The sequence below is a fragment of the Diuraphis noxia genome, unplaced genomic scaffold (genome assembly GCF_037042655.1).
Source record: "Diuraphis noxia isolate RWA-SAM2 unplaced genomic scaffold, SU_Dnox_SAM2 contig0005, whole genome shotgun sequence".
Lineage (NCBI taxonomy): Eukaryota > Metazoa > Arthropoda > Insecta > Hemiptera > Aphididae > Diuraphis > Diuraphis noxia.
Genome location: NW_028301715.1, coordinates 17,025,980 through 17,051,701, shown reverse-complemented (window position 1 = coordinate 17,051,701; position 25,722 = coordinate 17,025,980). Strand labels below are relative to the sequence as shown.

Below are 25,722 nucleotides of genomic sequence, written 5' to 3'. Positions count from 1 at the left end.
TTATAAGTGCGTACGATTAATACAATTGCAGATGATTTGAGTATTACGAGTAGCAGTGACAAATAAATAAATTGTAGTTTACAATGATGAAAACGAATTTTATTTTTATCATAATTTTACTACACGAAAATTTGATATTTTTCATAATTTATTTTATTTATTTATTCACAAGTTTAAATATTCAGAATGATTTTTATTTTTATTAACAACTAAAACTATTTAAAATCACATATTATTCATTATTTTAACTTGTTTTTCAACTTGTATAGTTTTTTGGTGGGCCTATGTCTTTCTTCTCATAAGAAGAAGGAACAATTGGAAAATTTACCCAAACTGGACGAGGCTTTTCAAGTATTTCTTTAACATATACTATTGCGGAGTTCATATTTTTAAATTTACTTCGACAGTAACTAGTAAGTGGTGCTGTTAAATTTGGATCTGCAACATAAATTAATATTTATTAGATTTTTTGATTGTGTGCATTAGTTTGCCCTACCATAAATGTTTATAGCTCGATTTTATACATTTATTATCCTTGCAAAATGTTTCTCTGCCTTACAATTGACGAATAAAAAATTATCATTACGATAATTAATATGTCGACGCGGATTGGCCCTTGTCTCTAATACACAAAGTGCAACCTAACCACGTGTGTGTGAATTTCAATTGGTATCTCAAATTAAAATGTTACTTTCATTATCCGTATTAAAATTGTTATTTTCGAAATTTCATATCAATCGTTTTTTTCTTTTTGTCAATTATCAACTTGAATTTTTATAATCATTTTTTGCGATCTACACCCTTTTCAATTGTTTTTTTCTCTATAGCACTTGCAACTGCCATTTTTTTAAAATTGAAATGTAAGAACAATAACTTTTATAATTACGAGTATATTATTCCCAATAAATACCTGGACTTAGTAATAAAGTCCATAGTATAATTCCCCCCCTCCCACAAATAACCATAAAACGAGTCAACTGTTAAGTCGTGTCATATTATAGAGCCTCCCGGCTCACATTTATGTAAACAATATTAGCTTCTTTGAAATCCTAATGGATTTCCGGATATGTTTCTCACAATGAAATTATTTTAAGAGTAAAATCCCTAAGATAAAATCTTTTGAAAATAAAAAGAATTACGCACTTACTCGCTGAAAAAAATAAATTGAAGTTATAATAATTAAATATACAAGTCTTGAATATGTAATTCAAGGTTCCTCATAACTTATAGTTGATCAATTTTTATTTCTCAAATCATGAGTAATTTTTTTTATGTATGTGTTCTTCATAATGTTGATGAGTAAAAAATTTGCATAAAAAATTGGTATAGTCTGTTAATTAATTAAAAAAGGTAAGTATAACTTTAAAAATATTTATTATGATTGGTTTGTTATTATATAAAAATTAGTCAACAGATAGGTAGGTGCCTAATTTATTATTATAATTTATATTTTATTGGTAATATGTTGCTTAAACGCAGACTGTAGGTTATGTTCTTCAAAATATAATAAAATTAATTTTTTGAATTACTTAATAGTATAATATTGATGGTGATTATTGATTGACAATACGTAAGATTACCTATGTGAGACTGAGACAGTGAGACACCCTAATAAATGACCCATATGGAAAAAACCAAACTACAAACGTTCCCCGTGTCTCGAGTAATCTATATTAAATATAATATTATAACTTTTCTCAAAATCTGACCAGTAGTTTTCGAATCTTTAGAAGACAATCACTAATTTTTATATAATTTATATATACATTATATAATTATATTAATTATTGTCTATCAACAAATACAACTATTATAGTATTAGGTATGTAACATAATTATTTTAACAAAATTTATTTAAATTTTAAATGTGTAACATATTTAAAGAGTTGTACATGAGTACCTACCTGTAGATAAGTACCTCGTAGTCTGCACCAAAACATGTATATATTGAGGTAACAAAGGTATTTAATTAAAATATATTATTTTAATATTTAATTAAATAAAGTAAATATTTATTACCATTTACTATATAGGTAACTTTAAAATATTTAGACATTTATCTATGTATTTTAAAATGTTTGACAATAAATACAAATCGAACCTATCAAAGTGAATAGGACATAGCTAAATAGGTACCTATCAATAGGCGTTTTGCTAAATTTGAAAGTCTATTTTGAGTCACGCATTTCCTTGGTTAATTTTTTTAGGTACACTTTTTTCGTTTTGATTTTTTATTCAACCGTTAGAGATACAGATTTTTCGGCTTAAGCAAGGCGCTCTTCAGTTTAGTTTTTAGGGTTAAAAACGTATATTTGAGAGTAGGTATATTTGTGTATTATTAGCATATTATATACATTAGATTATAATATTAATAATTAATTTATTATTAATTATTGGGTAATTATTATTAATATTATTATTATAATATCATATATTATTATTATTATTATTATTATTATTATTATTAGTATATATTTTTTTGTTATTAGTATATTTTACGTATATTTGAGTTTTGATTTTTACAATTACGATTACGTAAATTATAAAAACCAAACACCTACGATTAAGTTATATGAATTTAAAATGACGAGAAATAACTAATGGACACCTATGGACCATTTTTACCTATCAACCACAATCAATTTCGGATAAAACTAAACGAACTGTAATTGTTTTTGGATTTTCAAAGCATGTCTTTACAACCCCCTAATTAAGTATATGGATACTCCGGAAGTAGTAGAGTACTAACGTCGAAAAAATTATACAGAATATAAGTAGCAATTTACTAAAGAATGGCTCGTTTGGTGTTCCAAAATTTTGAGTTGGGGTTGCGTCATGGCTCTAATATACCACCCTCCACTGTAGTTAATGAGGGGTTGTAGCACAAACGATGAGATTCGACCACAATCCCGCACAAACGTAGCACAAACGAATGGCATAATTTAAATTTTGAAATTCGGAGGTGGGGTGCAGTCGTTTCGCTGGCACCCCCAATCGCTACCCCTTATAACTCCTGAAGGGTTGCAGCACAAACGATGAGATTCTAGCACAATCCAGCACAAACCTAGCACAGACGAAAGCCCTTGGTTTGAATCCAAAATTCAAAAGTGGGGGTGCCAGGGAAATGCACCTACAAATCATGACATTTTGATCATTAATATTTATATACCTATTTATAATTTATATATAATGACTAGTACAGTGAAATTATTGCATTTATTTTGCATCTTTTTGTGAATGCTTATATACAGTGATGTAGTCCTAAATAAAATCATGGGTAAATGCCTTAATCATTGTAAAAAAAAATTTGGGGCCAACGCCCCACAACCCCCCCCCCCCACATTATTCGGTACTCGTACAATCCAACATCTATTTGTCTATATATTATACAATAGAACCTCATAAATTATGATTGATATATTTTAACCTCATTTTTTGAATACGGGTAAACAAGGATCTAAGATAGGTATCTTTAAACCATACGTTAATACGTATGGTTTATGCCATCATGGTCAGTGTACCCGTGAACCACGATTTTCGTTAAAGGTACACGCATGACGCATTAATCTAAAATTTGGAGGTGAGTATACCCGCCGCGGTGTACCCTACACTACACCACTGCTTATATACCTAGCCATTGTTAAGTGAAATTAAAATATGTTTGGTTTCAGACGTTTCAGTGTTAATTCAAACACATTTTTCTTTTTCTTAAGTGAAAACAAATTTAAAATACTTCTAATAATATAGTTTTCATTATATTACTCTAAATATATAAAATATTAAAATGTATAGTATATAAATGACTACTGCAGTCTTAAAAGTTATAATTTTTATTTGTTTTTATAAGAATATTATGATTTATGTTGTTATTTGGTTGGTAAAACTTTTAATAAATCTATTAACTTAAATTTAATATGTGGTATTGATAATGAATAGTATTTACCACTCCCATTTCAGTAGACTGATTAGAAACAGTTGTTACAACTTACAAGTGTATAAGTATAAGTTATATCATTAAATGCATTGCCTAATTCTTTCCTTTTGGCAATTTATAATTTTATCGACGAAATTTTGTTCACAATAATAAGCATAAATAATTTTAATTAGGGCCCCTTCGTTAAAAGTGACACTGGAGCCCCAGTTAGCCTAGTTGCGCCACTGTACACTTTATTTATTATATTACTATATATATTACTATACACATATTTATCAACTACTAGCAATGAATACATTTATTACTATTAAAAAAAATTGTACGAAATTACATATTACATCCAATAATATCGATTTTGGTTATTTTGTTGTAATTTAAAAATATTATTCGTGGATATAAGAAACTTTTAAGAATATATTGACATATTGTTGTATTTTATACATACGTCACACAATGACATTTTCAAATGTATTTTTTGAGGGGGAAATAAATTTAACCTACTGTAGAAGATACTAATGCCTAATACTAAAATTAATGACTTTAATCACAATAATATTATAATTATAAAATATGCCTATTGCCTACCTATTGTAATATTACAGACATACCGTCTCAAAATCGTTTTTCGTACACAATAATATTATATCATTGAATTCAAATTTAATACCATTCATTACAGTGACCTACTTGTAACCTACTATACAGCAGAATGACATCCACTTTTTAAACTTGTAACAGTTGTGAACAAGCCAGCTGGTCTGGCCGAACACAAGCCAGTCCCGCATTTTAAAATACCTAATCAGAAATCTAAGTTTTTATGTTTAATAATATTTTATATTAGGTATACATACTTATTACTTATTAAATAATATTTTAATTTATAATTTCACCATTATAATATTAATAAATATATATTTTAGTACATGATCTACTACCTATATCATATCAGTATATTGCCAAAAAAATGTTGATTGAATGACAATACAACTCTTGTATTGGTACTCCTCAAGGTGGTTCGATACATACATTCGCTATTAATACTGGTAATTGTTGTACTTTATTAGCTGATAGTTAATTCATAGGTTTATGTTAAATATAATATTTTTGAAATCCTAATTTTTAATTATTTTTCAAAATCTAAAGTTATAAGATGTTCCAATCACCAAACCGTTTCATGGATGTGTTAGTGTAATAGATGTTTACAATAATAATATTTTGATGTGATGTTATAAATCATCACATAATAAGCCTGGACAATTATTTTCAATCAAACTGCTTTATACATTTGAAGCTTATGACTTTACCAATATTTCCATCCACGAAATTTCACCATATCATAGTCTTCCTAATAGTGACAACTTTGTTGTTGAGCATGGTTATACTCTTTACAGTAAGATCCAAATAACTAAATTAATTACAGAGATCGAAAATAAATATTTGATTTAATTTGTAGATAAACCTACTACAATTCTCTATGGACCAAAAAATAGTAATTGTCCTTTGATTATATGGCCTCATGGTGGTCCTCATGCATCGTCTTTGGACTCTTTTATTGCCGACGCTGCATTCTTTATTCAAATAGGTAATGTCAAAGAATAACAATATTTTATCAATTATAGTAATAATATTATAGTTGTTATTTATTGTTGACGTATTAGGTTTTTCTGTGTTATTTATAAATTACAGAGGATCGACTGGCCTTGATAAAGATTATGTTGAATCATTACTTGGTAAGATAGGTGATGCTGATGTCAAAGATTTTTATAATACAATTCAATCCAATCCTTTATAGTCCAATAGAAAATTAGTTTTTTTTATATGGTGGTTTTTTGGTTACACAATTAAGCGGACAGTATCCAGTGAGTTCTTATATTACTACAGAGAATACTTAAGTGGACTCTACATCCGCATATGTTGTCTTTGTCTTACAAACGCGTAACATAACAAATTTTATGCTAAGCAGATCACGATTAGCTATCCGTTAGTTTAAAATTTAGAGTAAATTGACCTCTTACAAAAATTAAAGGTAACATTATTATCGAAGGCATCCGTAGGCTTTTTATTATATTTTAATTTTAAAGTGAGTTATGTGTATTTTAAAATTGTAAATTGTTTGTATATCTTAAAATACTCATAACTCACTTTAAAATAAAAATATAATAAAAAGCCTACGAGATAATGCTACCTTTAATTTTTATAAGAATTCAATTTGCTCTAAATTATAAACTAACGGATAGCTAAACGTGATCTGCTAAGCATAAAATTTGCTATGTTACGCACTTGTAAGACGAAGACAACATAATATGCGGGTGTATCGTCCTCTTAATAATGAATTGTATATTTAATTTTAATTGTACACCGATTATACAATTTAATATTTGATATAATGTTTCCCGTGATACCGTGCACAGAGTTCATCTTTCAGTAATTATTTTAAATTGCATTAATATTATTGCAGTCTGAGTTTTAAGCAGTGTGCGCTGTGCAAGTACACCATTATCTATAAATAAAGTGGTCTGAATATTTTTTAAATTATTTTCTTTTTTTTTGAATATCTACTAATGGATAATTTACTATTTTATTTTACAATTGAGAGAAAAATTACAAGTCAATTATTTGTCATAATTATATTTTTTACAAATCGAAAAAACCACAACTTTATTATTTTTAATATATTATATACGTCAACGACGATGACTATAATAACAAAAGAACTACCTACGTTCTACATAATACATATAAAATTATCTTATAATGTTTGTCAATTTCAATTAATTTTAGTGACTAATTTAATGTTTCTATTTTGTAATAACTTATTACTAATATGGTAGGTACCTACTTTTTGTAGAGTCGACCTAATCTAACCTAACCTTTGTAGATATGAGTGATCAATGATCGCAACTTTGCAAGGTCATAAACTCATAACAAATAAAGAATATAACAATATGTTAAGCCATAAAATAATATTTCCAATACCCGAACAAGCTTTAACCTGCCCGAATCATCACTTTCAGAAATATTAAACATCAATCCTCAGTCCATTACCAACATCATACAATTCATCGGGCGCATGTAAATTCCGCCCAAAATGAAATACAGGTAAAATAAGGTGCATATAAATTCCGCCTGAAAAAAATTCAGGTAAAAAAAAGTACATGTAAATTCCGCCCGAAAATAAAAATATTATATTATAAAAGTATATTTCCACGTTCTGATTCGATATGTTGAGCCATTATAGCGTAGGTACTAGGTACAAGCGTATAAGACTCTAGGACGTGTACTGAACACAATTTATAATATTTCTATCTGAAATTTTAGATCCACAATATTGCAGTCAAAGCTGATATGATATGACATGATTGACGATTATCGTTTGAGATACGATTGTTCCGTGTTCGAAAATGTTGTGACTTCCCAATACTATAAGTCATAACACGCACCGCGTCGTGAAAAGTACAGTCGCGTCGTACATTCACGGAACGCTTAGATTAAAAATATTTATTTTTCCGGGCGGAACTATTTTTGTACCTGTATATTTTTTCGGGCGGAATTTACATGTAGCTTTTTTTGCTTGGATATTTTCCCGGGCGGAATTTACCATAGCCCTTGTTTTTACCTGTTCATTTCGGGCGGAATTTACAATCTCCCAATTCATCACAGCCACCAATCTTCTAACCAAAATTTAGTATAATTTAGATATAGATACAATTCATGTAATTTTTTTCGTTTTATATATATTTCTCACTTTAAACCCAATGGCCCATGTTGCCAAGGGTATCATTAATAAAAAATAAATAAATAATATTTCAACAAAAATAGTCATCTAAAAATGAGTACAATTATGTACAAAAATTAACAAACTTCGCAGCAACGAGCAACAGCAGTAATATACAGTTACAATAGTACAATCAATATTGTAAAATGCGAGTTACCGCAATAGTTAATAAAAATTAATATTAAATTATTATCTATCTGAGCATTTTCCTTTGCTGGGGCCAATGCATGACGCGTATGACATGATCAGAGGCAGTAAGTTCTGTTCGAAACTCCCGACGAACAGATGTGCCCACGGGCCTCGAGCCCACACGGCCACGTCTTCACCGCCGTGTGTTTCCAGGGACATGGGCACCAAAGATGGGTAAAGATCGAATTTATCACCTATACACACATTTCGAAAATGTCGAAGGAAAAAAAACATAATATTTATTATTCGTGGTAAGTAAAGTGCCGCTAGACACGTGTACCTATATATGTATATATCGGCTGCGGAGTACAGCGAAATAAGTTGTCTACTTACCGTACTTGGACGACTGTTTCTGGTACTTGTGGAACTTGGCAGACGGCCCGTTAGCGTAACTCAATATAGAGTAACTTTCGCCACCGCGATCCACGCGCTCAACGATCTTGTCACCCCTGGACGGATATCCGTTTATAGTCATCGTGTGCGAATGGTCCGACGTAACCACGACCAAAGTTTCTTCTGGATCCGTGACGGTGTCTGCTACATCCACAGCCCGAGAAAAAGCAATCGTCTCGCTTAACGCCATGTGTGCCTAACAGCAGATACACAATACATTAGGTATTGTATTTTACATCATAAAATTTCAAACTATAAAGTCAGCTGTACCGACCAAAATAATTTTTTTTCTGAAGCAAACACAAAATTTGACAGAGATAAAGAATAATTAATAGTTTATTACAATTTATTGCAGAGTATAATCTACTAATTAATCTATGTTATTATATATTATCTAATGTTATATAATAATAAAAAAGGTCAAATTTGCTTGTAAGTAGGGACTAGGGACTGTGGGGTAATCTCTGTAACTACTGAAGATTGAACTTTGAACCTATTCTAAACATTCTTTCACTGATTACTGATATAGGTACACAAACCCTGAGTTATATAACCCATAGACACTATGGTAGTTACACAATAAATCACGAAATTAAACACCTAAATATTTGATTGCACATGAATTTTGATTCAGTAATATTTGAAATAAATTAATAGAATATTTTGTTGTTTATATAAAAGGTTGCCAGTGGTGTGTACTTAGAACTGAATTTCGGGGGGGGGGGTTATCCCGTTAGTACCCCAGTGAGAGTTGCATTTGATTCAAAAAATAAAATAGTTATTATATGATTGAATATATTTTTTTTTATGAAAACTTGATATAAAATATACAGCTAACGGCCGATGGAGATTTATTTGGAAATATTTTGTTTTTTTTTTCAAAGTAAATTATAAGTAATAATTTCAATTAATTTCCTATTCTAAGGAAGGCAAGTCTAAAATTTTTTACATTTATTTTGCTATAAATGCGTATCAAAAGGCAAAACGCATCGTTTACCACACAGGGCACAAATTAAGTGTCACGATTATTTACCATACTATATTATTTATATTTATTTATTTATCTTGCGTATCACAAATGCAAAGTATTCAAATTGTAGACGCTGTAATTTTTTGAGCGTAGGTACACGATTTAAATATGTAATATTGCATGACACAATGAATAATAAAACACGCACATTTGGTTGTCTACGTGTCCATGAAGTGGTTAGAAACAGATGAACAACCGATTTTTATAGGATTTTCTCAGGTATTGTATTATAAGTATATAATGGAAAACTTTAGATAGATAAATTTCAACTCGAATGGATCCGGTATAATAATAGTGTAATACACGGTTACTTTAATACATTTATAGAAAGACATAATGCAGGTTAGGCGTCATAAATGAACCTGAAAGAATATAACATCAACTGTATCCAAGTGAAATGTCAAATTGCGCTTACCATATTCTGATGATGTGCATGATCTATTCTGCCACCTTCAACGAATAATACATATCCGTTTTCGTTCTTTCGCAATACTTCAATAGCTGCCATAGTCATTTCGCTGAGTGATGGCTCGTCTCTTTCAACTTCTTTGGTGCCCGTGTAAGACATATGGCTCATGGAGAATAGACCTTGAATTATTATTATTAAATTCCAATTATTCGTATTATATTTTTGATACCTAATTGTTTACATCAAATTTTAAATGCATCGATATTCGACATTTTGTAGTTTCTACATCAGGCATGCCAAACACTCGGTCCTCAGCTCAATTTTGTGGCCCGCAGCTACCAATATTAATGAACAAAAATATAAAATAATATCTAGGTATAATAAAAAAAAAGCGGGTAAGTGACTATAAATTATAATGAACCAAAATATGAAAATAATAAAAAAATAATAAATAATAAATACTGAATATCATATACGATGTACTATATGTTTGATGTTTTTTAATAAAACACTACAAAATTTGCCGCCCCCCAAATTTTGCCGCCCTAGGCAGCTGCCTACAATGCCTAATGGGAAATCCGCCTCTGTATGTTGCTTATTATTTATTAGAGTTTATCTTTCTTTATCGTTCATTTTTTGTCAAAACTGAAATAAACAGAAAATATAATCTTTAATTAAATGATGTCGAATTTCGATATCGAATATCGATTTACTATCGATAAATTAGTCTAATCGATATCATAAAATTGGTTCGATATCGATATCGAAATACGGTATCGTTGTGTATCATTATTAATTTGGTATACATCACGGACTACAACACTGTACTGGAAACGTCATGGGAGGCGGGTGACGGGGACCGGCCCGCTTAGTGTCCGCGAGAGAGGTGTAGAAAGGGGAATAGTACATGAGCTAATCTAGCGCTACCTGGCTTACCACAGGCATACTACCCATTTCTTCAAACGATAAACGTAAGCGTAACGTAGTCCGTGCTTTAGAGTTAGGAATGTTCGTGTGGAATATAATATATGACAATATTATGTTATAGTTGGTGCTTATTATAATATAATATTTATCGAGGTTTATTTGACGGGAATAGTTTATCATTAAAGTATAGATGGCGCCAGATTCGCTCATGTATGATTCCCCCTTGTACACCTCTTTCGCGGAAACTAAGAGGCCCGGCGATAAACGTCTCGTTTCCAGTCCACTATGGTATACATTATTATATTTTCTTATCTTCTGATAAACTAATAGAATAAGAATATTTTTGTTTATTTTTATGTACGGCCCGCATAGTAAGCTTTTCAATATATTTGGCCCTTTTGATAATTTAAGTTTGACATGCCTATTGCCTGTTCTATACATCAAAGAAGGTATTTTACGGTTTATTCCAATTGTAAACAAAATTAAAAGTATACAGGTAGGTATTAGTATATTTACTATTTAAAAATAAAATGTTGATTCGAAACTTTTGATTTCCAATTTGTTGTTTTTAAAATGAACAAGAAACGTGTGGTTGAAAAAATAAAGACGCGCTATAGGAAATTTTAGAATAGCATGCATCTTAAATTTTGTAAAAATAAACGATACTTTTCGAAATAATCAATAATGAGACTTTGAGAGTATTATTGTAACATCATATAAGTCAATAGTCACCCAACAGTTTTTCGACGTCTTTTAGATTCACATCCGACAGTTCCGTTTTGTTTTTCACGTATTCGTACATTCTGTGGTTCTTCATCATGCGCACTTTCCACTCGGCGATCAGGTCTCGGCCGTCCTCTCGATTGCCATTCATATTTTTTGGCAGAAACTCTTGTCGACCTCCGCCGAGAATTACCTAAATACCATAACACACAATATAATAATTTAAAATATCGGAAAATCATTATTTTGACTGAAAAAATGTTTTTGTACATCCAACTCAATTCCAGGAGATTGAGTCACCAGCTGCTGAGCAATATCCAAACAATCACCCGGCGCGCTGCTTTCCCAACCTCTGTTTGCTGAATGAGCGTAACCGCCAGCCGGCGACGCGTGCGTTACTCTATAAGGAAAACAAAACAAATATTATGAACTAGGGGTATTAAATTTAAACCAGAATAATTAGACTCCATCGCCTATTTAAGTCGAAAAAATGTTTACAATGTGCCTATAGATTGGAGGCTTTAAAGATACTCATCTAAATTCCAATATAATATTAACATTTAACGTCAACATATTATGTATTTATGTCTATACATATAGAGTATAGACTACCCAGAGTGATTCGTAGCCATTATAATGATCATCTCCATTTTTTTTTATTAATACATTTATTTAAATTCTGGTTTTTGGAAATGTTAAGTACAGGACTATATTTTTAATTATTTTAATTGTTTATATAATTTAAGGAGTATCCTTTGGCGATATAAATACTTATTTTTTGAAATGTCAACATTTTTGACTCGTTAACTAATAATCCGATTATAGATCCATCAACATTTTCGAAAAATAATTTAATTAATAATTTACGAAAAAAAGGGGTGATTTTAGTTTAATAAAATAAATAGGTAATAGGTAATCACAGTAGCACAGAACACAGAAAACTCGTAATTCATAAATCTTATACAAAAATAAAATTCATAGTTGATGATATAATTAAAAATTCTAAAAAATCAGAGTATGAATAAATAAATTATTAAAGGAAAAATGGTGGTGAGCATGTTATTGATGAATCCAATAGGTACATAGATAGCTATATGTTGGTACCTATATGTTTTTTTACTTCTCCAACTAAACAAAAATGACCTGATCGGACATCCCAAAATTGTAGTATTAGACAGCTTCTGGTAATAATTTTAGTAGGTACAAGAGTATTAAGTAGTACACGTAATGACTGGTGACTCGGGGGGTATGTCTGGCGTGTATACTACTATTCTTAAAGTACCCGTCTGTTATACTGCATTGCTGCAGTATTATTTAATATTAAACTTGTATAATATAGATATATCTTCGAGTAGGTAAATATCAAAGAGTTTATATTATATTATCTCGTTAATGAACCACTAATATATAATATAAAACATATAATAGAATAGAATAATACGTATTACATTCTTATTTATAGTCTTATAGGTATATTAACATAATTTTCAATTGGTATTACTTAAGCATACGCTATAACTACATTTTCACAGGTACGTGAAGTTGGCACTACAAAGTACTCAAAACTTTTCAAAAACATTCCAACAATTCCTACTCGGACTTGTTGGACGTTGTTGGACATTTGTTGGAATTTGTTGGAAAAGTTTAGAAAAGTTACGAGTCTTTGAAGTTTGTAGTGCCAAGTACATGTCCAACACTACAAAGTACTCAAAACTTTTCGAAAACATTCCAACAACTCCTACTCGGACTTGTTGGACGTTGTTGGACATTTGTTGGACGTTGTTGGAAAAGTTTAGAAAAGTTACGAGACTTTGAAGTTTGTAGTGCCAAGTACATGTCCAACACTACAAAGTACTCAAAACTTTTCGAAAACATTCCAACAACTTCCACTAGGACTTGTTGGACGTTGTTGGACATTTGTTGGAATTTGTCGGACAATATTAAAAGCCCTACAATATAAACAAAATATAGTGTTGGAATTTGGCATCACATATAACACTTATAAATAAAAAAAATCATATCAAATTAATTTTGGTGCTCGCACTCCCAGTGACTTTTAGAAATCGTCCAACAAACCTATTTTAGTCTATTGAAAAATAAAAAATTTCTCAAACTACCATATATACTAACCATATACCTACTATTGACCATTTAACTATATCTCTAAATAATTTTGAAGTACAAACTCCCAATGATTTATTATTTTTCCTGCGAACCATTGGTACCTAAAAACTGGAGCTAGCTCTGGCGTATGGTATAGGAGTCGAACGGGCCTCGTCCATACAAAAAACGATTCTGATGGGAGACAGCCTAGGGTTTTATCATAATATTATACTTTTATACAAACAATTTATAGTTTTGATAATGGGTATGTATTTATTTAAAATATCTATAAAAAAATTTGCTCAGATGTACTTATTTCCGATATTTTTTATTGACAGTTGACTCTCTGCCGAGTGGGAATCCCTAGGTATCGAGTGAATAAAAAAATAATTTTTGATGTGTGTTTTTTTTTTTGTGTGTGTCTGTGTACAGCATAACTACTCGAAATAATGCTTCAATTTCAAACTTTGGGGGAGTTTTCTGATGTAAAAGTGAATATCCTTGGTGCATTAAAGACGTCAAAAGTAAACATTTTCCAACAGTTTTCAAAAAAATCGAGAAAAACAAAAAAAAAAAAGACAGAAAAACGGGAATTTTTAAGCAAAACCAGTTTTTGACCAAATAGGTTTTCTCATTTGGTTGTTATTCAAAAACGAATAATTGTAGATGCATGAAAATTGTACTGAATGTTTATATTTTCATTTTCCCATACACCATAAAATTTTGAAAACATTTTGATTTTTGTTTTGAGCTGTTTACAGACATTTTCAGTTTTCTATTTTTTTTTTTTTTTTTATAATTGTCAATAAAATTTTATTTGGTCGGCCAAAAAGTCTGAAAATTTAATACAAGGTTCCAGATATATTGATAGCATAGCAGTTGAAAAATATTGAAAATACATAGGCTCAGTTTTTTTTTTATAAGCATTTAAATTTCAAATTTTGACAACATTTATCAAAATCTCGAAAATTATAAACCATTGTAATTAAAAAATTATAAAATGTTAGGTTTTTATAACTAAGGGTTGAAAATTTAAAACAAAGATCCTCATAAATAATTCATATTGTAACCGAAAAGTCTAAAAAATGTGTAATTCAATTTTTTTTTTAAATATTGTTGTTCATATACCTAGACTGACATATCACCTCCATTCAGAATCGTTTTTCTTATACAATGATATTATATTTTATTATATTACAACTTATTTTATAATTTAAATTTGTTGTTTAGTATATAGTAATATTTATCTTAAAACATTCAATTAATAAAAATATTTTGAAAAAGCCAGGGGGGCAAATGCCCCAGCTTGCCCTTCCCTGCGGGCGCCTATGAATATACAGGTTGAATTTTTCTATCAAACAACACTCATTATTTAAAAATGTATTGACTTCTTTCAAATTTTTTTTTTTTCAAAATTGTAGATTTACACTCTTCTTGAATTGTTTATTTTTTTTATATTTTTCACCCTTATATTTATTAGATAAACCACTATCAACTTTTGATTTTCAAATGGTAACCTATACTTAAAATTTTATAAATTAATAAAGCTATTTTTTTTATTAATTATTACGTTAAAATTTCGAATTTAGCGCTAGTAGTTTATGAGTTATAGGTATTTAAAGTTTAGATTGGCAAAGTGGAGTGGTAACCACGCAAAATGTTTGTCCATTGCTCCGTTTGTCTAAAATTTAAATATTTATAACTCATAAATAACTCGTCCTAAATTCGATTTTTATTTATCAAAATTTTTAGAAAAATATTCTGCTTTGGAACGTGAAATTAAAAAACTATGTTGCCATTCAAAAAAGTAAAAAACTTAAAAAATTATAAGGATAAAAAATATTTAAAAATATAATTTTTTAATAAAAGCGTTGGTTTTTAACAACTTGAAATTATGTAAAAAAATATTTTGAAAAAAGTCAATACTTTTTTAAATAATAAGTGTTGTTTGATAAAAGAATCACCCTGTATATATAATTGATTTAACAATAATAATACTTGAAGTATGAATTTGATATGGATAGTTCTTTAATAAATGTATTTAAATTATTTATAGACATAATTTTAGGGAAGTAAAAACAATTCTACCTATTAGTTTAATGTAGCACTAATACATTTTATCAGTGATATCGATAAAATATGGTTATTTGGGAGTGCGAGCACCAAAATTAATTTGATATGATTTTTTTTATTTATAAGTGTTATATGTGATGCCAAGTTCCAACACTATATTTTGTTTATATTGTAGAGCTTTTAATATTGTCCGACAAATTCCAACAAATGTCCAACAACGTCCAACAAGTCCTAGTGGAAGTTTTTGGAATGTTTTCGAAAAGTTTTGATCACTTTGTATAGTGTTGGTCGTGTACTTGGCACTACAAACTTCAGAGTCTCGTAACTTTTCTAAACTTTTCCAGCAAATTCCAACAAATGTCCAACAACGTCCAACAAGTCCGAGTAGGAGTTGTTGGAATGTTTTCGAAAAGTTTTGGATACTTTGTAGTGTTGGTCATGTACTTGGCACTACAAACTTCAAAATTTCGTAACTTTTCTAAACTTTTCCAACAAATTCCAACAAATGTCCAACAACGTCCAACAAGTCCGAGTAGGAGTTGTTGGAATGTTTTCGAAAAGTTTTGAGTACTTTGTAGTGTTGGACGTGTACTTGGCACTACAAACTTCAAAGACTCGTAACTTTTCTAAACTTTTCCATCAAATTCCAACAAATGTCCAACAACGTCCAACAAGTCCGAGTAGGAGTTGTTGGAATGTTTTCGAAAAGTTTTGGATACTTTGTAGTGTTGGTCATGTACCTGGCACTACAAACTTCAAAATTTCGTAACTTTTCTAAACTTTTCCAACAAATTCCAACAAATGTCCAACAACGTCCAACAAGTCCGAGTAGGAGTTGTTGGAATGTTTTCGAAAAGTTTTGAGTACTTTGTAGTGTTGGACGTGTACTTGGCACTACAAACTTCAAAGACTCGTAACTTTTCTAAACTTTTCCAACAAATTCCAACAAATGTCCAACAACGTCCAACAAGTCCGAGTAGGAATTGTTGGAATGTTTTTGAAAAGTTTTGAGTACTTTGTAGTGCCAACTTCACGTACCTCATTTTCACACTATTAGATATCTACTCAATTAAATTTTAAAAAAAATTATTATAATTAATGATACTATATATAATTATAACTTTTTCGATCCTGTTCTTGGAATCAAATTATATACCTATGTCCTATACATGTAATTAGTTACATGGGTAGAAATATATTATATATTATATATATATAATACATATATTATATATTCTTATACCTACTTATCCAGAATATATAGGTAATAAATTGATTTCCAAAGACTCACCTAGTGGTAGTAACAATCCCGGTAGATTTTCCAGCCATCTGAGCCCACCGCAATATCGAGTCGACTTGGTTTTTGGGATCTAACGATGCCTTGCAGTCGTTTTCCCGGACGGCACCCGACACGCCTACCGTGCCTGAATTTGCCTTGACGCCGGTCATGTAAGCAGTCGACGAGCAAGCCGAATCAGCTACTTGTTTGTCGACACAATATGTCTATACGTATGTATATACATACGTCATACATATATATATATATGGAAAACAAAAATGCACACGTTTTCAAAAATTTAAGTAATATTAAACAATCCTCTGCAGATAATAAGTTTATCAGTTTTTCACAGTAAAGTAGATACCAATAACATGATATACAGTGTATATTATACACTGTAATATATGGCACGATAGTCGATAATACAATATGCATTTAAAGATCTTAGCGCATCTTACCATTAAAATCAATCATTCGTGCTACGACTATGCTCACTCTTCTTTATTTCTTTATTCCTTCAAGATTTAGGCGTAAACGAAAGAATAAATATTATTGTACATATTATAATACAACGTACCCTGACCAGCCCGGTGTATGGGAAGTTTTCAAACGTCAACGATGCATTTCCGTCCGGAAATGCGCTGCCGGATGACTGTTCCATGTGCACTCTGGCTGCGGTCACCGTAGCTATAGACATTCCGTCGCCTAAGAAGAATACTATGTTTTTGGCTCGACCAACGATCGGGTTCTCTAGCTCTTTGAGCCGACGTCCTAAGTCAGACATGCCCCGGTTCATCCAAAAACTTGCATCTATATAGGTAGGTGTTATTCGTGATATAGAATAATTATTTAGGTGGGTGTAGTGGCCGAGCGGATTAAGAGGACGTTACACCCGCATTTGTTGTCTCCGTCTTACAAGTGCGTAACATTGCAAAAACTGTTTCGCGCGGGAAAGAACCGAGAAAGATACAGTTATAACTAAGAAACAAAATTTTCACCACATAAAAAGGAGAATTTTGTCTGTGCAATATCGTTTTTATTTTTTCGATATCACTCATACAAAAAAATTCTTATTGTTTTATAATATATTAATTTTGTGTTTTTTAAGCATGAATAACTTATTTTGTAGTTCTGATATCGAAAAAATAAAAACGATATTGCACACACAAAATTCTCCTTTTTATGTGGTGAACATTTCGTTTCTTAGTTATAACTGTAGCTTTATCGGTTCTTTCCCACGCGAAACAGTTTTTGCATTGTTACGTACTTGTAAGACGGAGACAACACATGCGGGTGAGACGTCCTCTTAAGGCGTCGGTTGCGACGCGCAACGCCGCCGGTTCGAATCCCGGTTATAGGCGGCATCGATTTCCGGGCAGTTCATGCTGTATGAGGTAAGCGGGAAAAATGGCCACGGCAAAAAAAACCCAAACTAAAAAATACACCCCGGAAAAAAAACCACGGAAAAAAAGCCCAAGAAAATAAAAGTGTAATCATTGTAAATTGTAATATTTTATAAAACGGGGTTGATTGTTGATTATACAATGGATTTATAATCATATAATATTTTAAATTCTGAACGAAGTGATGAATGTATTGATTTTACAATGATGTGTTTTTTTTTTTTTTTAACTAAACTTTTTTTCTGTTTGAACCGACGACGCCGCCGCCACGCCGCGGGAACTGCTTTCGCATTGCTTCCGCAAACTAAACCTAACCTAACCTGACCTATCGGCTATTGAACTTCGTAATTACTAATCGCCGATGCCTATAGATATCAGATAGAATAAACTCAGATATATTATCCAAATTATGAGAAAAATCAATAAATATCCGCTCGCATACCTACGACAGTGCATGACGAATGAAACTTACAGTAAGTTGCACTAGTGTCAATGTACGTATAGTTATCGAATGGCTGGAGGCAGACGCCAAATAATAATTGTAATAATGAGTAATAATAGTCTAATAACGTCAATTATTGTTAAGACTTTTAGAAGACCTATTTTAGGAAACATTTCTGAACGTAATATACATTTTACCCTACCAATATGATTAAAACCACCGATAATAATATAAAGTCTTTATTTAACATTTTATAATTATTGATTTTTGTCTGTAGAGTTTCCCGTACTCTGTATTATATTATTATCGTCATATAACGTTAATCGTTAATCTAGAATAGAAAAGTTAACCTTACGTACATTTATTATACATAAATTTCAAGTATTTTAGATTCTGAACGAAGTGATGAATGTATTGATTTTACAATGATGTGTTTTTTTTTTGTGTCTGTGTACAGCATAACTAATCGAAATAATGCTTCGATTTCCAACTTTGGGGGTGGTTTCCGATGTAAAAGTGAAGATCCTTGGTACATTATAGAGGTCAAAAGTAAACATTTTCCATCAGTATTCAAAAAAATCGAGAAAAACAAAAAAAAAATGACAGAAAAACGGGAATTTTTACGCAAAACCAGTTTTCGACCAAATCGGTTTTTTTATGTGGTTGTAATTCAAAAACTAATCACTGTAAATACTTGAATTTTTCACTAATTGTTTATGTTAGTGTTATTTATATACAGTTTAATTTTCAAAAATTGTTGACTTTTTGAGTTATTTATAGACCACTGAAATTTTCGATGTTTATGAGAATTTTTTTTTAAAGTGTCGGTAAATTTTTTTTGGATGACCAAAAAAACTTTAAAATGTAATACAAGGTTCCTTATGAGTTGTTCTAATTGTAGCTAAAAAAAATTAAAAATCGTAAGTCACAATTTTTTTTATAAGCATTTATAATTCAAATTTTTACGGAATCTGTCGAAAACGCGAAAATTTGCAAGTAATTTTGAAGTTGAAAAATCATAAAAAATTTTCATTTTTGTGTTTATAACTAAGGATTAAAAATACAACACTAAGTTTTCCATAAGTTTTCCTTCAAATAGCTATAGAGAAAACTCGAAGCATCATTATAGGAAAAATTTTAAGTGCGTTTGAATTTCAAATTTTTACGAAATAGCGTAACGATAACGATTTATCCTCAAACGATTTTAAATATTTGTTATTATTCAAAAAGTATATATTGTAGATACTTGAAAATTTTATCAGTTATTTAGGTTGGCATTTTCTTTACATGATTTAATTTTCAAAATATTTTGACTTTTTTTGAGATATTTATAGACGACTGAAATTTTCAATTTGTCTGAAATTTTTTTTTGAAGTGTCGATAAAATTTTTTTGGCCCTATCAAAATACTTGAAAATTTTATACAAAGTTCCTCATAAGTTATTCTTATAGCTATAGCTATTAAAAAATTATTATAATACATAGGCACAATTTTTTTTTATTAGCAGTTGAAGTTCAAATATTGACAAAAATTCGTCAATCAAAACCATGAATTTTTTTTTTTGTGTTTGTCATTACGTTTTGGGGCAGTAAAAATGATTCGACTTTTAACCTCAGTACCTTGTTAAATCAGAAAGTGAATCTAGTTGATACTTCTGGGGGATCAAAAGTAAAAAATTCTTAATATTTTTCTAAATAATTTGGATAAACAAACTAAAAATTAACGGAAAAACAGGAAATTTTACGTACAATCAGTTTTCGACAAAATCGATTTTGATTTTTTATGTAACTTTAAAACAAATGACCATTGATACATGAAATTTTGACCGAATGTTTATATAAGTCCCTATGTTCTATCCATCATGAAATTTTAAAAAAAAATTGACTTAAGTTGAACTATTCATAGGTATATGCAATTTTCAATCATTATTAGTTTTTTTTTAAATTAAAATCGATAAAAATGTATTTTTTAGGTAGAAAATCTTGAAAATTTAATGCAAGGTTCTTAACATATTATTACAATAACAGTTGAAAAATAAAATAAATTCATAGTTACAATTTTTTTTTATAAGCATTCAAAGTTTGAATTTTGACAAAATACGTAAAAATCACAAAAATTCGCCAATTGTTTTAAGCTAGAAATTCATAAAAAATTTTATTTTTTAAACTAAGATTTAAAAATTTAATATAAGATTCCTTACAAGTTTTTCAATCTTTATCACAAAAAAAATGTCCACAGGAATTGCAAATTAAATTTTTATAAGCATTTGAATTTCAAATATTGACAAAAATTCGTGAAAACCATGAATATTTGCGAATTATTTTGTAGTTCAAAATTCATAAAATTGTTTGTATTTTTATCTAAGGTTATAAAATTCAACACTATGTTTTCCATAAGTTTTGCTTCAAATAGCTATAGAGAAAATTTGAATCGTCATTATAGGAAAAATGTTTTGAGCGTTAGAGTTTTACTTTTTTATGAAATCGCGTAATGATAACGATTTATCCTCAAACCAGGTATATGTATATTATATATCTATGATAATATAAGGTATTATGAATTATTATAACTACATGATAACTACACTAATTGATTAACCATGCCTTATGCAAAATGTGTCTTAATTGAAAAATAAAATATTTGTTTCAAAATAGAATATATGACAATATTTAAATATAATATATCCTAGACTGACAAATCATCTCCGTTCAGAATCGTTTTTCGTATACAATGATACCTATCATTGCATTCAAATTTAATCCCATCCATTACAGTAACCTACTGTACAGCAGAGCGACATCCACGACTTACCCGCTTTTTAATAATTATTATCATACAACATCCAAAAAATTGTCTATTGAGTATTTTCACTTACCGTATTCTCGTGTCTGCTGTAAAGGTCGTCCCTTGTCTGCGAAATAATCATCTGGAAAATCAAATAGAACCAATTGATGCGAAACGCCCATCAATGCCGATGTGGGTAGTTACCTACCTATGCTTATGTCGTAATCTTATGCCAATCGATATGTAACGATTGACCCCTAATGCAGTCATGGGTGCAAAATCATAGGCGATATTGCCGATATTATAGGACCGTGTCAAGAAATGAAAATTACTGGATAGACTTTGATTGTGACGACCTCGCAGCCGTCGAAATGTAATAATCAAACGGGAAACGGAATTAAGGGGAACCTATTGATCACTATAGATACATAGTATATTAGTATCTCGAGTGCAAAGAACTACAATGTATAGATAGGTACTTTATTGTGCTGCTAAATATTTAAATTTGCTGATGAATGTAAAATATTCTACGACGTATTATTGACAGTTGTATACCGCCTAAACAAATTATAAAATATTTGAATAAACTTATTTAGATGAGTAAAAATTAAAGCTACCACTTCATATAAGTGATAATATTTTCAAACTTGAACATTTTAATGTACCTACTATAAGTGATACACTTGCATATTATGTAATCTGCTTGACCCGTCTGTTTAACGTGGAACATATAAAATGTATGTTAAACAATTCCAATTTTGTGTCATAAGATTAATTGACCTATTACCCAACTTAGTTAAAAAAATTATCAGTGTTCTTTCACGTGTAATTTTTTTTATTTAAGTGAGTTATGCAAATTTTAACTATAATATTTTACATAATCATATCTTGCTCAAAAATTTTAAAACTGTAAGAAAAACGACGATAAAGCACAGATAAAATGTTTTTACTTTTAAATTTGATAATAACTAATAAGTCAATTCACACTATTATCAAACCTTATGACACGAAATTAGAATGTATATTATGTTGGTATATTATGACGGAAACATCACTCGACGTCCTCTTATAATAAATGTGGGGAAACTAAAACTTTAATGTGATGATATTATAAGTTATAAATTATAAATTATAATATTTAGAACTGTAAATAGCTTATCATTAAACTAAAATCCCGAACAAAGAACGATTAGATATAAAATACCATAGTATATACGGGAGCGTGCAGAACACTAAGTGGGCTCATACTTTATCATACGCATATTATAATATTAAATTAAATGTGATATTTAACCACAACAGTTTCTTAGGAAAATAAAAATTTCAATATTTACGTAATAGACATAATACACACAATATTCATAATTTCAAAAATAAATGTTTAATATAATTTATAGTAAAATAATAATCTAAACCTCTACCTTTTTTTTATTTTTAAATTGATATATTAACATAAAATGCGTATAATATATTATATTGTACTTATATATATGACCAGAATTCAACAAGGATATGATAATTTCCGAAACTCAAATATATCTAATAAAATATAGATAATAATATAACGTCAACGTCATTGAACATCAGAAAAAAAATTATCACTCGAATTGTATGCATACACACTCAAAAACCTTATGAATAATATATGCTTTTAAAATAACTAGAGTGCTAAAAATCACCAAAAATTGTCCTAACAAGATTAATGTTTCTACTAAACTTTGAATTTTGATTAAAATATTATATAAGTTTATGTTTAAAAAATAAAAATAAGTTTAATCTACTTTGACATATATACTATATAACACTTTTACCTTTACCTTACCAAAATATTTATAGCATAATATGCACTCATACACATTAATATTATATATATGCTTTAAAAAACTCAACAAATTCAAGATTGAATTATAATTCCAATCCAGGATTAAAAAACAAAAACGTAGGTATATAAGGTACGTGAAGATAAGTAAGTAAATGTATGTATATCTATGACAATGTGATTAAATCTGAATTTTGGTTCCTACGTATGACGTACATCGGTATTCAGTATATAATATAATAGGTTGATTACGGCATAGGTGTAAAAAATTTTAATTTTTTTTACTAACTTCCGTTTAACTGTTTAAGTAAGTCTTTGTACGAATATTATATTTATATAACAATGGTAAATCTACATCTACATACATAGTATATTAACCATATAAAAACCATGTAGTTAATACTACATTGTCTACATTATAATATTATATACCTGTTATAAATTTATATACGGTGATTCTTTTAAGTGGGTACAATAATTATCTCGAAAAGTATTTACTTTTTTCAAAATATTTTTTTACATGGTTTCAAGTTGTTAAAAAACCAACGTTTTTATTAAAAAATTATATTTTTAAATATTTTTTATCCTTATCATTTTTTAAGTTTTTTACTTTTTTGAATGACAACATAGAGTTTTAATTTCATATTCCAAAGCAGAATATTAAGTATTTTGATTCATAAAAATCGAATTTAGGACGATTAGTTAATGAGTTATATGTATTTAAAGTTTAGACAAGCGGAGTAGTGGACAAACATTTTGCGGGGTAACCCCATACCACTCCACTCTGCCAATCTAAACTTTAAATACTTTTTATTGTAAAACAGATTGACTATTTAACAAAAGAATAAAAAAAATACTTATAACTCAAAAACTACTAGCCCTAAATTCGATTTTTATGAATCAAAATACTTAAAATATTTTTATTTGGAATATGAAATTAAAACTATGTTGTCATTCAAAAAAGTAAAAAACTTAAAAATGATAAGGATAAAAAATATTTTAAAATATAATTTTTTTATAAAAACGTTGGCTTTTTAACAACTTAAAACCATGTAAAAAAATATTTTGAAAAAAGTAAATACTTTTCGAGATAATTAGTGTACCCACTTAAAAGAATCACCCTATATATCAATGATTATATAATAATTAATATAGCAAACTCGCAATTGTAATATTGTATATATAATTGTAAGATTATAAATAATACATTTGTATGGACTTCCTAAATAATATTAAAGTTATAAAAGAGATGTGAAGTTTTATTCATTTTTTTTTTTTTTTTTTGTTTTTGGTGGCAAATAGTAAACTATAGTAAAGTATTATCCCGCAATAATCATAAAACTATTACATGCATTTTAATTTAAACGAGGAAACCTCCTGTCATATCGATTACATTTATAATTTAAAAAAAAAAAAACTTACCAAACGATGATTTGAATTTTGGATGTGTTTTCGTCCGAGCAACCGTGTGTTTCGTGCAAACAAAAATGATAAGTAAAATTATTAGTAACATAATGTAAGAGGAAATCATGTTAACGTCTCTACGGAGACCTACGACGGTTTCTTGAAACTAATCAGTCTGGCGTGTCCGGTGTAAACCGAATGACTGGGAAAACTCAAAACAATATCGTACATTCGTACACCATGCTGTCATATTATCTGTAAACAGTAAACGGTTGTGAATGTATAATTGAAGGATTCATGTAAAATTGGACACAAGGACTAGTTCATCGATTTTATAATATTATTATTATGCATTTTTTTTTTATAACAGTTTTATAATTGTTGTCTCGAATTAATTATCAATTTCAATATAATTTTACAATAATATTTATGTTTTATTGCTAGGTTATTCAATTTGTTTTAGTAACTATTTTATACAAACCACATTTATCACAATATTAATAGAGTTACAAATATTTTGCGGTGATTAATATTTTATAGACAGCTTTATTATTATGAAAATTGTTTAGTTGAAGATTTAATGACATTGAGATCGAGGTGTCTTATAAGTTATAAGTAGGTGCCTAATATTACAGTAGGAAAATATTTCTTGTGGTTGCTTTCGTGTATACCGATTTGTTTTTACTTATAGAGATCCCTAGGTTAGGTTGGGTCATGGCTATTTAAATTAGCTGGTTCTATTTTTTTCTACAGTTTATATTATAAAATATTTAGGTGCATTTATAAAGCTCTTTATAGAAATCGGCCATATACGATAAACAGTTATACACTGTGTCGCATTTAATTATAGGCACTATTATAACTGTTATTTAGAATTTTCTGTTACACCTACATTAGTACTAACCCATTAGCTATTTCATATTTACCTATACATATATGATGATATATAAATATAAATGCCGGTAAAACCTATAAAGAAATAAAACAATCTATAAAATACTTGAATAAATTATACTTAGTCGTATTATCTGCCAT

General features: G+C 29.2%; 1 protein-coding gene across 3 annotated transcripts; it reads right to left on the bottom strand.

Moving 5' to 3' along the window:
- Window positions 1-235: 235 nt before the first annotated feature.
- Window positions 236-24,909, bottom strand: LOC107162976 (membrane-bound alkaline phosphatase-like). 3 transcript variants are annotated; one of them, XM_089229170.1, is made up of 9 exons: window positions 24,706-24,909; window positions 21,556-21,606; window positions 17,413-17,645; window positions 16,848-17,059; window positions 11,651-11,780; window positions 11,390-11,573; window positions 9,737-9,909; window positions 8,232-8,487; window positions 236-438 (listed from the first exon to the last, which is right to left on the bottom strand). In XM_089229170.1, the coding sequence occupies exons 1-9, from the start codon at window positions 24,812-24,814 to the stop codon at window positions 257-259; spliced, it is 1,530 nt and encodes a 509-aa protein (XP_089085296.1). In that variant the 5' UTR covers window positions 24,815-24,909; the 3' UTR covers window positions 236-256. The 3 variants fall into 3 exon arrangements, with proteins under 3 accessions (XP_089085296.1, XP_089085295.1, XP_015365666.1); XM_089229169.1 differs by lacking the exon at window positions 236-438 and adding an exon at window positions 7,649-8,092 and having other exon boundaries at window positions 24,706-24,908; XM_015510180.2 differs by lacking the exons at window positions 236-438; window positions 24,706-24,909 and adding exons at window positions 7,649-8,092; window positions 21,673-21,854.
- Between the last annotated feature and the right edge of the window lie 813 nt (window positions 24,910-25,722).